We start from the raw sequence: 14,807 nt of genomic DNA, 5'->3' as shown, positions 1-14,807 counted from the left end.
AAACAGGGAAAAAAAGAGAATGAAAAAAGATTGCTCTGGTTTATGTCAAAAAGGCAGCTTTTCCTGGTATATCATATCTAGAAAGTTCCAGGTTGAAGATTAATGATGAAAGGTAAGAGTAAATTCAAGTCCACATTGAGTAATTTTCCCACTGACTCATCTAGACTATAGTGCTTTATGTCTGTATATAGAAACAGAATCATTGAGATTCTTCTCTTCAATCAAATACTTTTCCTAAAAATTGATGTTAAATAAATATTAGATTGGTTTTTGGGAGATTTATTAGTGCTTAATTAGTTACTCAGTAGTCAAAATCTGTGCCCTCGCTGCCCAGTTACCTATGTGGAGTCCAAAATGTTGCCAGTTTGATAAAAACACTGAATAATATTTTTAAAGTAAATTTAAAATTTAGGTGACCTTGTCTTATTCCCCAGACCTTGACCGTAAAACTGAGACAAAGCCTGAGCATCTTTAGTTTTAAGCTCCACAGGTGATTCTGATATGTGGCCAGAGTTGAGACATTGTTTTAGGGATTCACTCCTGCTTGAAAACCTAATTTGTGAATTTTTAAAAATCATGAACAGTAAATCCCTATATATCCAATTCATTAGCAGGTTTTTTTGTTTGTTTTGTATAATTGCTTAGACCTTTTAAAGTGTGTACTCATGGTTTATTTCCTTGTTCTTTCCCTTTTTTATCTTAATATACCCATGCCTCAAGACTTCTAATGTTTTTAAAACTTAGCCAGTGTTTCCCTGATATTCAGTGGCAGCATTTAATATTCTCTTACTTTTTTTCCAGCCACATTTTCTGTTACTTCATTTAGTTCTGACTCTTGCTTTCAGATAATTCTTAAACATCCTACCAAATACACCTATAAATCAATAGTGAATAGCAGAAATCCGTTTTTCACAGACTAGTTATTACAGTTTTCCCCTTAGGAACTCTGTAACTTGTCAGTCATGTAGATGAGTACAGTATAAAAACATTTGCTATCCTAGAAAATGACTTTATTCTTTATCATCACCAACAGCTTTCCAGCCTCTGATACACAATGCTTATGTTAAATATTCTTAATACTCCCTATAATTTTTTTACTTGCTCTTGGGTCTCTTAATAATACCAATTTTATATTGATATTGTCATTTATTAGGTCATGTGTTTATTATTTTATATATATTTTTTCAAGCCATAAATTTATTATTTTGATTTTGCTTTCCTTCTCTCATTAATGTGTTTATTGTCATTATTCAGGACTTCTGGTTTGGTCAAAACAGTACTAATGATTCATATGATTTACTGAAGATACTTTCTAGAGAGAAGTATTCCTTGTTTGTCTATTTTCTTACTGTATAATCTATACCATGATGCCTCCAGCCTTTCTTCAGGAGCTTACTTGGGTCTCTTCCTTTTCTGGTTCCTCTGCACACTGCTGTCAGCATTATCTTTTTAAAATGCAGATTTGATCATGTTACTGTCTTGCTCTGGGACCCCATGTCTGTCCCTCTTGGATATAGAATAATAATACGAACCACTAGTATTTATTGATCATAGTGTTGAGGGTTTTATAGCCATCAAGTAATTTAGTTTTAACAAGAACTCTATAAAGCCAGTACTACTGTTATCTCCATTTTATAGACAAGAACTGATGTAGAGAGGTTAAGCAAACTTACCTAAGGTGCTGTAGTTAGTAGGTGGCAAAGCTTGAACCAGCTCTGTTGGCTCCATGTTAGTATGGCCTCAGTCAGGCCTCCTGAGCATTTTAGCCTCCTTTCTACCCAACTGTCCCCCACCTTATTCTTCCATCACAAAACTCCATTTAACTTTGTCCCATTTACCTTGTACTTTCTCAACTATGACACTTACAATTCAGTCTATGGAAACCCGGCTTCTCTTTTTTATAATTCTGCTCAAATATCATACTGGATCCCTCTACTCCACCTCCCCAGTTAGTTTTTTATTCTCTCTTATACTAGAATTTTGTTTGTATTTTAATTTTCTCATTTGTCTCATCATGTTATATAATATTTATGTTTACTTCCCCCTTCCTACTAGATAGTAAGCTCCTGGAAGATAACGACTAGTTTTCTTTACAAACTGTGGTGCCAATATTTTACATTTAGCAGATAGGCAAGAAGTGTGACTTTTTAAAATCAGTTTTATTCATTCAAATATTTTCTTAGAGATTTTATAAGGATGGAATGTGGAGTCTTTTTTTATTCTTAAGAATTGTTGCAGCTAAGATATGAGGATATTTTGTTCTCCAGTATAATTATAAATTAATAAAATTTAGTAAAATTTTAATTTTAAAACTTAAATAAAATTTTAATAATTTTTTGATTCTGGATTTTTGGTCTTTTCAGTTGAGAATTCTTATACTGTTAGATACATGTTATAGCAGATTTTGAAGTTTTATAAATATTATTGATAACTGAAAAATTGAAAGGAGAATTAGTATTATAAAAATTCTAAATATTTCTGTACTTTCCTGTTGTTTACTCAGGTTAAAAATACAAATAAACTCTTACCTTTCTAATTAAGTAATTGTTTTCAATTTTTTCAATAATTTAACAAAAAAAATTTTGAGAATTCTTTAGAGATATATACAAGATTTTTCTAATGGGAAAATTAAGGCCAGAAAATAAGATGAGGCTAGGTTAGTATGTGCACCTAAAACACATGCCCTATAATACTACACTGATCGCCCTACAATCCTACACTGAGACTACAAATTTGGATGTGCTTTTTCCAGTGGACAAAGCAAATAAGAAAACATGATTAGTTCCTATGATTAGCTACCATATGAAGTAGGTGAACCATATATCTTCAATAACACCTTTGCAATAAATGCATTTACAATTTAGTGTGACTGGTTCATATTAGGCTGTTTGATGCAGGCCAGTGACATATTGCACAGCTTATTAAAGGATATTCCTTGAGGAGCCAAAATAAGTCAATGAGCATTTTCAATTCTGAAATCTACTGAAGAATTTTGGAATGTCTAGAGCAGCATGTCCCAAGGCACTGGTAGTTTAGAAGATGATCTCTTTTTTTTTTTTTTTTTTTTTTCTTAGTGGATTTAAAGATTAAACATAGTTATTTTCTAAGGCAAGTATTTAAAATTCCCTTATAGGCTGGCCAGTTAGCTCAGTTGGTTTGAGCGTAGTGTACTAACACCAAGGTCCGGGGGTTCAGATCCCTGTACTGCTAGCCACCGTCCCCCACCCAAAAAAAGAAACATTAAAATTCTCTTATACAATTTCAAATACATACCTTCATATTTTAGAACACATGCCTTCATATTTTAGTCCTTTGTACTAATCCTCAAGGTATCTTGACACCATAATTGCAAAATGTAGAAGCCTTGGAAGAGGATGCATCAGGCATATGTAAACGTCTCCCACCCTGGCCAAATGTTTTTTTGAAAAGAAAGGCACTGTAATGAATCGTGTGCTTGTAATAAGTGATTAGACTTAAAGAAGATATTAGATAAATGCTAGAGGCTGTAGGTGCATTTGGTAAAAATATTGTAATTAGCACTCTTGTGACTGTAGTTTGAAAATTACTAGTCTTCTGGGATGATAGAAGTATTCTACATCTGAGCTGTCCTATATGGTAGCCAGTAGCCAAGGTGGCAGTTGAGCACTTGTAATGTACATATAGTGACTAAGGAAGTAAACTTTTAACTTTATTGAATTCTAACTATTTAAATAACTGCCCGTGGCTGGTAGCTAACTGTATAATGGAAAATGCAGTTCTAGAGAATGGGAAAGACTGCTTATCTTTCAGGCTATCCAAGAATAGAGAAGCAGTAAGTAAGCTCAAGATTATATTCTCTATCAATAACCGAAATAGAAATCCTGTATTTCTAAGGGCCATATGTTTTAAGATAACCAAAGACTGCTTATTTGTAAGTTTACTCTCTATTTTTGAACTTTAAAATTAACCGATGCTTGAATACATGGCTGATCTTTTAAATATTAATAGAGTTGTTACCAGTGTTAGGCTAAAACACTACATTTAAAATTCTTTCATAAAATTGAGACATTTACTTATAAAAACAGAAAGCTATGGGTATACTGATATAGGACTATTTTCCCAGTTTCCAGAGTGTGGATTCTTTGGCATGTATGATAAAATTCTTCTCTTTCGCCATGACATGAATTCAGAAAATATTTTGCAGCTGATTACCTCAGCAGATGAAATACATGAAGGTGACCTAATAGAAGTTGTTCTTTCAGGTAAGGAAATATCTTTTATTTTGTTTCAACCCCCCTCCCCAAGAGCCTCATTTTCTGCACTAAATGCTGTGTTCAATTATACTTGGTCTTTGTACCATAGCTGCTTACTTCTTTCATCTGTAATGATGGTTACCATATGATTTTTACTTTCAGGAAGGTTATATCACAAATGACAAAGGAAAATAAACTGAATTACTTGAGTGTTGCTAAGCTAAAGTAATTATCAATTGAACAGAAAGAGGAATATACTTTTATTCTCTGAGCTGAAGAGATAAAACAATTATACTGAAATTCTGTTCCCTTTTCATCACTTCTGGAAAGATCATAGAAGAAAAGAATTGAGGTTTAAAAAAGAGAATCAAGGAAAAAAGGAGAAATAATAAAGATATGGAAGAGGAAACTACAATACTGGTTGTTTCCATGGCTTTAAAAAATGTTCTTTCCCTTTTTGTTCTCATTGGGCATTTTTCTACCTCTCTCTCCATCTCCCATCTTACGCATTCTTGCCATTTCTTGTTTCTTAGCTCCCACTATTTTTCATCTCATCTCATCCCATCCAACAGCATGCGGGTAAGATTGTTAGTGACGAGTGTGATGAAGGAAGAAAGAGTGCCATAATAATGCACATAGTAGGTCTGCAGTAGTCCTTGTTTGGCAAGAAAGGAAGACTGATGGAAGAAAGGAAGCAAGCTGGCCAGCCTTGGGTCCAGAGTTCTGCTACCACTTTTCCCTCTTCCCAGACTTACCTTTGAGTATGTTCTTGAGATCCTTTCTGACCATCACCTTTCCTATTAGTCTCCACTCTTTTCACCTTATATTTCTGATCCTCCCATTCATCCAGCCTTCCTGCGATGATCACTCATCTTCTGTACCTCAACCCCAAACCATTTGTATACTTCCCAATCCTTGTCTTCCTCTTCACTCCTAAGGGGCTTCACTCCCTGCCCTCCCTGGACATCATGCTCACATCTATTCCTTCTTTGCTGTGGATCTTTCATCAGACCACAGGGATATCTACTAATGACTTTCAGGTTGAGGTGAGAGAAAAGTCCTTGTGTCTACTGTTCTAGTGTTCACTGAGGGTAGAGTCGTCTCTTTCTCTTAACTGTTAGGACTATGGAGAACAGACAGCCTATCCTGGGATCCTAAGTTAGAACTCAAGTGTCTTTTTTCCATAGAAACATTGCTATAAATTGAGGTTAAGTTCCATGGTTTTTTTTCTTTTTTCTTTTTTTTTAGTGTTCTATTTCCCAGTGTAGTATAAGTTAAACAGTTTTTAGTTAGCTACAATAGACCTAACAGCTATTTGCAATCTTGTCATTATGAGAAAATGCTTTTGGAGGTTTACAGACCTCCTTTTGGAGCTTAAATTATTTGAAGCTGATGGGCTTCCTAAACTGGAGTTTAAAAATCACAACATTAAATGCTGAAAATAATTTATTTTATGGTCAAGTGAAACTTTCAGACAGAAAATGATTCTGTGTACTCTGACATAAATGAACATGGTGAGTGTTTCTAATCTCATCACAATTACAAGTATAAGGTTTATTTTAATACTTCTCTTTTTTAAAAGCTTTGGCCACAGTAGAAGACTTCCAGATTCGTCCACATACTCTCTACGTACATTCTTACAAAGCTCCTACTTTTTGTGATTATTGTGGCGAGATGCTCTGGGGATTGGTACGTCAAGGACTGAAATGTGAAGGTATGTGTTCTAAAATTTTTGTAGTCATTTGAAATAGAATTTTACATTGGCATTCTTTTATTAGTGAAAACCAAGATCATTAGTTGGTGACTAGGTAGTAGCCAGGATTTATAATTGGAGTGATCGGGACTCTGGTCCTACCTCTGCCACCTACTCGTTCATAGTCTTGGGCAACTTACTAAACCTCTCTGAGGATTGATTTCTCTATAGAGTATATTCTACTCCACTGGTTTCATGAAAAGTACATGGTTAACTAAGGTAATATGAGTAAAATATTTGGCATAAAGTAGTGGCTCAATAAATACTAACTTCCTTTTGTATTATCTTTTTTAAAAGTTAAGTCTCTCACATCAAAAAAATTGTCAGAGTTGTTCTGAATTAGAATTGCTAGGGGATAGGATGATAGTGTACTTTTCTGATTAAGAAACAGTCCTCTAAGGTGGAGGGTCAATAATCTGTCTGTAAAGAGCCAGAGAGTAATTATTTTAGGCTTTGCTGGCCATATGGTCTCTGTTGCCACTTAACTTGCTGTTGTAGTGTGAAACTAGTCATCGATAATATGTAAACAAATGGCTGTGTTCTAGTAAAGCTTTATTTATGAACACTGAAACTTGAGTTTCATATAATTTTCATGTCATGGGAGGGATTTGGTACGCAGGCCACAGTTTGCTTACCAGTGTTTTAAGCCAGTAGTTCTCAAATTTTACCACACATCATAAAACATAGTTTGCTGGGCCTTATCCCCAGAGTTTCTAATTTAATAGGTCTGAAGTGAAACCCAGTAATTTACGTTTCTTGTCAGAAATTCCCAGGTGGATTGCCTTAGGGACTACACTTTGAGAATCACTGCTCTGGTAACGTAACTTTTTAAATAAACTTTCCTACACGTTTTCTATTCTTCTTGAATTTGTTAGCTTCCACTTAGCCTGTCATCCGGGTTCTTAATTAGAGTAGATATTGCTGCCAGAGAAAATAAATAAAAGAAGCACCAGTTATGTATCACACTTAAAGAGTAAAGTTTTTTTAATCTTACCTTACCTTTTAAAATATATTTAGGCTGTGGATTAAATTATCATAAACGATGTGCCTTTAAGATTCCAAATAACTGTAGTGGAGTAAGAAAGAGACGTCTGTCGAATGTATCTCTACCAGGACCTGCCCTCTCAGTTCCAAGACCACTACAGCCTGAATGTGTAGCCCTTCCCAATGAGGAGGTATGTATTCTAAAGTAATAAAAGGACATCTTACTAGTTATTTCTCATGTTTCTACATAGTATATGACATCATCATAGAACATAAGTTATATACTAAATAGTCATGTTTCTACACTCAAGAAACTTAAAATGTAGTAATGGACACAGGACTTACCAATAATACTGAATTGCATTTTGTACACCTTGGGATTGCATTATTTATCACTTGGACCACTGCATTAGCCTCCTAATCAATATCTGGGCTACTGTTCTCCATACTTCACTTCATCTTATATACAACAGCCAGATCAAATTTCCTAATATACATCTCTGATTATATTACTCCCCACTAGGAAACCTTTATATATTTATTCTGTTTCTGATAATCTGTACTGTGTAAGTTTCCCTGAACAGACCTTTACTCTCCCTACCACTGCTGTGGTTATTGTCCCATCCTACATGGTTTTTCCAGACCTAGCTCAAAAGCTACCTCTCCTGATTTTCCTCTTCTCTAGAATTTATTTTATTTTCTGAATGACATCACACTTTTCAAGCCTCCCTAAATATATGTATAACTTATCTGGGAATGAGAACTATAGGATAGACATATGTTGTTTTAAGAGCCTCACAAATAATGCTGGTATGCCAGCTACCCCCAGCTGATTATTACTAGATTAGGAATTACACAAGAAAAAGTAAAGAACCCAGTATAAAAGAGCAGATGAGTAAGGTATTACATTTTAATTCATTAATTTATATTTCATCCTGAAGATAAAAATTCCTCAGGGAAGGGTAAGAAGTAGAGTGACATGTTTGAATTGGTTAGGTTGTTCAGAATATGTTAGAACAAGCAGAACTTGTAGAGTAGAAGGTCTCTTGAGGTTTACTTTTGTCTGTCCATCCACACAGTCTCGAAAAGAAGAAGGTACAGTAAAAGAAGAACACATGGAGGAAACTCAGAGGAAAGAAAGAGTACAGAGAGAGGACGCTGTAAAGGAATGGTGGAGATAGCAGTTAGGAAATTAGAGCAACCCCAGAGCTGAAGCAAAGTTAGAGGAGAACTAACTACTAGTGGCTGTACAGCGAGGGCCTCTTAAGCCCTCATGTGTCAGGCTTTATGCTGGGTTCTTTGTTTTCTCATGTAATTCTTGCCACAGTTCTGGGAGGTATAGATTTTGCCCTGATTTCTTAGGGAAAGTGAGGAAGAAAAATTTCTGAAGAGTCAAGATGTTAAACTTAATTGAATAGTGAGATGAGCTTGAAAATAGGCAAATTGAGAATATAGAAACCTTTGAATCTGACTCTTGGGTTGTCTTTCTTTACATGTAAGAAGGCATTTCTGTTATAATGCCAGAAGTCAGTCAAATGGGGTCAAGTAAAGGCATGGTAGAACAGAAGAAGATAGATTGTTCAATGAATTTAGTACAAATGGGACCACTAAAATTAGATAAACTAGAATCGAGTCCTGGCTGTTTTAGAACAAGACAGATAAAATGTTCCTTTCAGTACATTTGGGAAAATTCCTGAGGGACCAAACAGGACAGAATCAGCTAAAAAGAAAATCTTGGTTCTAAGTGTGCATATAAAAGTGGAGATATTTCTCTCACTGAGTAATACTTCAAAGCCAATTAAATATACGTAATTGAGGAATTGCCCTTTTTTAAAAAATACTTTTATTTCCTTTATTATCATGTATAACAGAGAGTTGGTAATATTGTTATAAGGTCTTTATGAGCAATGACTTCAACAAATGTTAGCTGAAACCTAAGCTGTGGAAATAATCAGATTACTGAGTAGCTGAGGGCAGCTCCCTCTACCCAGAAGCAGGCAAGAAGCAGGGCATGTTTGGGGTCCTACGCAGGAACTAAGCGCAGCCCCCTCTGCCCCAAAGCAGGCAGGAAGCCGAGCACACCTGGGGTCCTTGGCAAAAGCCAAGGGCAGCCCCGTCTGCCTGGAAGCAGGAAAGAAGCAGAGCACACCCAGAGTCCTAGGCCAGAGCTGAGGGCAGCATCCCCCACCCCAAACCAGGCAAGGAGCACACTGAAAGCACCACTTCCATGGAGGTGGCTACCACAGCCACAACTGCCGCAAAAACAGCTGGACACCACAGCAGTAGCCACAGCTGCCATGCAGGCAGCCCACCAGACGCTTGACAGCATTGACACAGGAGAATCACCAGAGGAGACTGGAAAAAGAAAGGGATGTTCCTCACCTCAAAGGTCACTCCAGAGTAATAGAAGAAGCAACTGCTCTACCAGATGACTAGATATCAATGTGGAGATACTAGAAATACAAAAACCCAAGAAAATATCAACAAAAAACATATAGTAATTCTCAAAACACCAGACCCTATAGCGATGGAAACCACTGAAATGACTGAAAGGGAATTCTGAGCAACAATCTTAAGGAAACTCACTGAGATAAGAAGATACTCAGACAACATAATGAAATGAGAAAGAAAGATCAAGGATATGAAGGAGGAAATTTACAAAGAGATTAATACCTTAAAATAGCAGAACTCATAGAACTGAAAGATGGACTGAATGAAATAAAAGACACAACCTATAGTTTAAGCAGCAGGCTAAAACAAGCAGAAGAAAGAATTTCTGATCTTGAAGATAAGTCTTTCAAAATAACGTATGGGGACAAAAAAAGGAAAAAAGAATTTTGAAAAATGGAGAAAATCTAAGAGAACTAGCAGATAACCTTAAGCTCACAAACATTCAAATCATGGGTGTTCCAGAAGGGGAGGAGAAAGGAAAAGGCATGGAAAACCTATTCAACAAAATAATAATAGAAAACTTCCCAGGTATAGGGAGAGACATGGACCTTAGATCCAGAAAACTCAAAGATCTGTAAACAAATTCAACCCAAAAAGATCCTCTCCAAGACACATTATAGTCAAATTGACAAAGCTCAAGGTCAAAGAGAGAATCTTAAAAGAAGCAAGAGAAAAGCATCAAGTCACTTATAAGGGAGCCCCAATCAGATATACATCAGACTTCTCAACAGAAGCTCTTAGGCCAGAAGAAAATGGAATGATATATTCAAAATACTAAAAGAAAAAAATTGCAAGCCAAGAATACTATATCCAGCAAGGCCATCCTTCAGAAATGAGAGGAAAATAGTGTATTTTCCAGACAAACAAAAGTTGTGGGAGGTCACCACACAACCAGCCCTACAAGAAATACTCAAGGAAGTCCTGTATCTGGAATCCAAAAAATCGTAATCCTTACCACAAATACACAAGAAAGAACAAAACCCACCGGTAGAACAAAAATGCAAACGAGGAAGAGAAAGAAACTAAATCTTACCACCACAGAAAGCCATAGTGACAATGTAATAATGCCCCTACTTTATTTCCTATTTTAGTAATTTCAGTCCTCTTTTTTCTTGGGCAGTCTAGATGAAGCTTTGCAAATTTTGTTGATCTTCTTAGAGAATCAACTTTTGTTGATTTTTCTCTATTGTTTTTTAATTCCCTATTTCATTTATTTCTGTTGTAATCTTTGTTACTTCCTATTTATATTTGCTTTTGGTTTAGTTTGCTCTCCTTTTTTTATTTTCTTAAGGTAGAAGTTCACATTACTGATTTGAAATTTTTCTTACTTTTAATATAGGTGTTTGCAAGTATAAATTTTCCTCTAAGCACTGCATGAGCCCTGCATCATATAAATTTTGATATATTGGACTTTGATTTTTATCTCAAAGTACTCTCTTATCTCCCTGTTATTTTTCTTTTTACCATTTTTTATTTAGGAGAGTATTGTTTAATTTACACACGTTTGTGAATTTTCTAAATGTCCTTCTGTTGTGGTCAGAGAATATATTTTCTATAGTCTTTTTAAATGTATCAAACTTGTTTTGTGGCCAAAAATTAAAAAGAAAAAAAAGAGAGAGAGAGACAATGACTGACATTGCCAAAACCAGAAATAAAAGAGGGAATATTACTACTGTCCATAAAGAAATAAACATTGTAAAGGAATACTGTAAATTACTGTTTACAAACAAATTAGATCACTTTGATAAAATGGTCAGTTCCTAGAATGATGAAAACTACTGAAACTGACTGAATTATAAATACAGAATCTGAATAAAGCTATGAAGAGCAAAGGCATTACATTAATAATTTTATAAGTTTCAACAAATAAATACCTAGACCAAGATGACTTTATTGGTGAATTCTACCAAACATTTGAAGAAGAATTAATACCAATCCTTCACAAACTCTTTCAAAAAAAATAGGAAGCCTGTTTGTTTATTTTTTTGGCTGCTGGCTGGTACAGGGATCCAAACCTTTGACCTTGGTTCAAGATGATATGATCTTGTATATGGAAAAGCCAAAAGATTTCAAGGAAAAAAACAGAACTATTAGAATTAATGAATGAGTTTAGCAATAATAGAATTCAAGATCAATATGCAGAATTTAATTGTGTGTCTTAACATGAGTAATAAATAACCCAAAAATAAAATCAAGAAACAAATTCCATTTACAATAGGATCAAAAATAATAAAATGTTTAGTAATAAATTTAGCAACATAAGTGCAAGACTTATGTTGAAGTGAAAACTACAAAACACTTTGAAGTAAATTAAATAAGACCTAAATAAGTAGGAAAACATTCTATATTGATGAGATGTTGTTAAGATGACAGTACTCTCAAAGTTAATCTATGGTTTAATAAAATCTTTGTCAGTATTCCACCTGACTTTTTTTGCAGAAAATGACAAGCTAATGTTAAAATTCTTATGGAAATTAAACTAAAGAATAGCCAAAATAATCTTGAAAAAGTACAAAATTGAAGCTCCCACATACTGATTTCAAAACATACTATGCACACACAGTTGCAGTAGTCAAGACAGTGTGGTACTAGTATATGAAGACACATGTAGATCAGTGCAATAAAGTTGAGAGTGCAGAAATAAATCCTTACAATTGTGGTCAATTCCTTTTGACATAAGTACCAAGGCATTTCATGAGAGAAAGGACAGTCTCTACAACAAATGAGATGCTAGGACAAGTAGATATTCACATACAAAAAAAGGTGAATTTTGTTTTTTAATTCACATCAGACAAAATTAACTCAAAATGAATCATAAACCTCAGTGTTAGAGCTAACACTATAAAACTTTTAGAAGACAATGTAAGTCTTTGTGGCCTTGAATTAAGCAATGATTTCTTAAATATAACACCAAAGGAACAAGTAACAAACAATCAAAAAAATAGATAAATGGGCCATATCAACATTTAAAACTTTTGTGATGCAAAGGATACCCTCAATAAAGTAAGAAGACAAATCTAAGGACAGGGAAAATATTTGGAAATCATATACTAATAAGGGGACTGATGGATATATAAAATATTATAACAGTCTTATAAAAAAGTCAATAAAAATCAAATGACTAATTTAAATTGTACAAAGAATTTGAATAGATATGTCTGCAAATAGGATATACGAATGGCCAATAAGCAAATAAAAAGATTCTTAACATCTTCAGCTATTAGAGAAATGCAAATCAAAATCACAATGAAATATCACACCCGTAAGGATGGATGCTATTAAAAAAAAAAAAAAAAAGGCGTTGACTAGGATATAGAGAAAAGAAAAAAACAAAAAACAGTACTTTAAAAAAATTTCTGCCCATACATTAACGAGGAAGAACTAAGAGTTTAAGCTAAGCACTAATTTGTAAATAGGGGACATTAAAGCAAGGTAAGAAAAGAACTTTTACTCAGTTGTAGTTAGTAATCTCAGTGATCCCATTTTAACCAAATTCTCTAGATAATTCTGTCATCTTCTCCCTCCAAATTCTGCCAAACCTTTCCTGCCTTCCTCATCCAATAGAGTGCCAAATCACTGTTACTAATGGGATTGTATTGTATGGCCAGGCATATGGAGATGGGAAAAAGGTTAAGAATTACTGAACTATAATATAAAAAAACCTAACTTTAAATCTTGATTTTAATAATACCACTTGGTAGTATTAACCCGTCTGAGCATTTTAAAATACATATTTAAAATTAGGATAATAACATAAATAACTATTTGTTGTACTGGACGTGATACATTTATTGGCTGCTACAACCAGACCCCTGAGTAGTTCCTGGTATGGATGCTCTATACCATGTCCCTAATACCCTGATCCCAGCAGGACCTGACCAAAAGGCAGTCACAAATTGGCCATTGGCATATTAAGGCGTCTGTTATGAAATCTCTTCCATACAGGTGTACCCTATATATTTGATGATGACTGGCTAAATCAGTCTTACTTGGTCTTGTGTTTTGAACTTGAGACAAACCAAAAATGGTAGAAGCAGGAGCAGGAGAAGCAGTGTTGAGTCACCATTACAAAAGGGAGCCAGGGATGAGCAAAGATCTAAAACATCTATTTCTAGTTCCTGCTGGCTTCTTAATTAGTTTTGCAGAATCACTGTGGTGTTCTGTTTGCTAAAGGTGTCCATACATGGCAGCATGGAGGAAGGGTGAGCCAGACTAGAGTAGGAAACTTCATATAACTGAAACATGCAAGTGTGGTTTTGGTTTTAACATGCTTTTTGTACTTTTTCTGAACCAAACTGCTTCATAATTTGTTTTTAGAAAACTTCTGGCTACACATAGTAAAAAACTATCTGATGCTACCTTTGTGTTCTTTTTATATTGCTCTGCTCCATTCATGTGTTCTGTCCTTTTCTTCTTTTCCTTTTCCTCCTCCTACTTTTTTTTTCTCTTCCCCTTCTCTCTAACACTTCTCTGTCTCTTGGTTTCTTCTGACTTTTGCTTCCATTGGTTGAACATATCAATGTAGAATAACTCAACTTCTCTGAGTTACAAATATTACAAACATTATAGAAGGCATCTAAAAGGTCTCAGGGCTTCGGTCTGACAGTGAAGGTGCAAGCAGCTACAACAAAATCTGTGAACACATCTAGGTGGTAGGTAGGTATTTGGTTTTTGTGCTTGAGAACATGGATTGTTTTATTTATTTTTGTGTCCTCAATGTATAGTATAGGGCCTGCCGTATATTAATCAGTGAATGTTTGCTGAAATAAAATGAGCCACATTGAAACGGCCTATAATTCAGTTTGATTCTTCCCTTTATCTAGAAAAGGCCACAGCTACAAAAATCCCCTTATCCCACAGGTTACACAAAAATTTTTAATTGACCCTTTCTTTAGTTTTGCTTTTCATTTACCTGGGGGAGAAAAAACTCAAACAACTGGAAAATACTGAAAATGTCAAGGAACTTCTTAAAGCCTAATTACTAGGGCTAAAGTTGTTTTAATTAGTTTTGTGTCTGCCATTATTTATGTCATCATCATCAATTAGACTTAAATTTTTGCATACATATTTTAGTATTTGTTAAGATAAATTTGAAAACCTAAGATTTGTTTCAAAATATTTTTAGACATCTTGTTCAGTAATGCAACATGAACAACAATAATACTTTCTGAATTTATACTTTTCTTGTGATTAATTTCTTGGTCATGTTTTTAAAGGGATTTGAACATCTGTTATAAATTCATTTCAAGGTTTTTAGTTTTTATTTGTAAAATGCTGAGCGTGTCAAATAATAGCTAATCAGTTAATGCGTACATGAGAATGAACATATGTTAGATCTTTTTTTAAAGCATAAATAATAGCAAAAAAAATTCTGCACTTTTTTTATT

The 14,807-nt window shown here is 34.5% G+C and overlaps 1 protein-coding gene across 4 annotated transcripts in view; it reads left to right on the top strand.

The window, feature by feature from the left end:
* PRKD3 (protein kinase D3) overlaps positions 1–14,807 on the top strand; it is a 75,800-nt gene that overhangs the window by 29,149 nt on the left and 31,844 nt on the right. For 3 of the 4 annotated variants that reach the window (XM_063078399.1, XM_063078400.1, XM_063078398.1), the window contains exons 3-5: positions 4,103–4,241; positions 5,815–5,946; positions 7,003–7,160. In XM_063078399.1, coding sequence (XP_062934469.1) covers positions 4,103–4,241; positions 5,815–5,946; positions 7,003–7,160 — 429 coding nt within the window. The remainder of the gene's footprint in view (positions 1–4,102; positions 4,242–5,814; positions 5,947–7,002; positions 7,161–14,807) is intronic. The other variant, XM_063078401.1, reaches the window with a different exon arrangement.

Source organism: Cynocephalus volans, chromosome 14 (genome assembly GCF_027409185.1).
Source record: "Cynocephalus volans isolate mCynVol1 chromosome 14, mCynVol1.pri, whole genome shotgun sequence".
NCBI lineage: Eukaryota > Metazoa > Chordata > Mammalia > Dermoptera > Cynocephalidae > Cynocephalus > Cynocephalus volans.
Note: the sequence above shows the minus strand (reverse complement) of the source record. Positions and strands in the feature narration are given on the sequence as shown.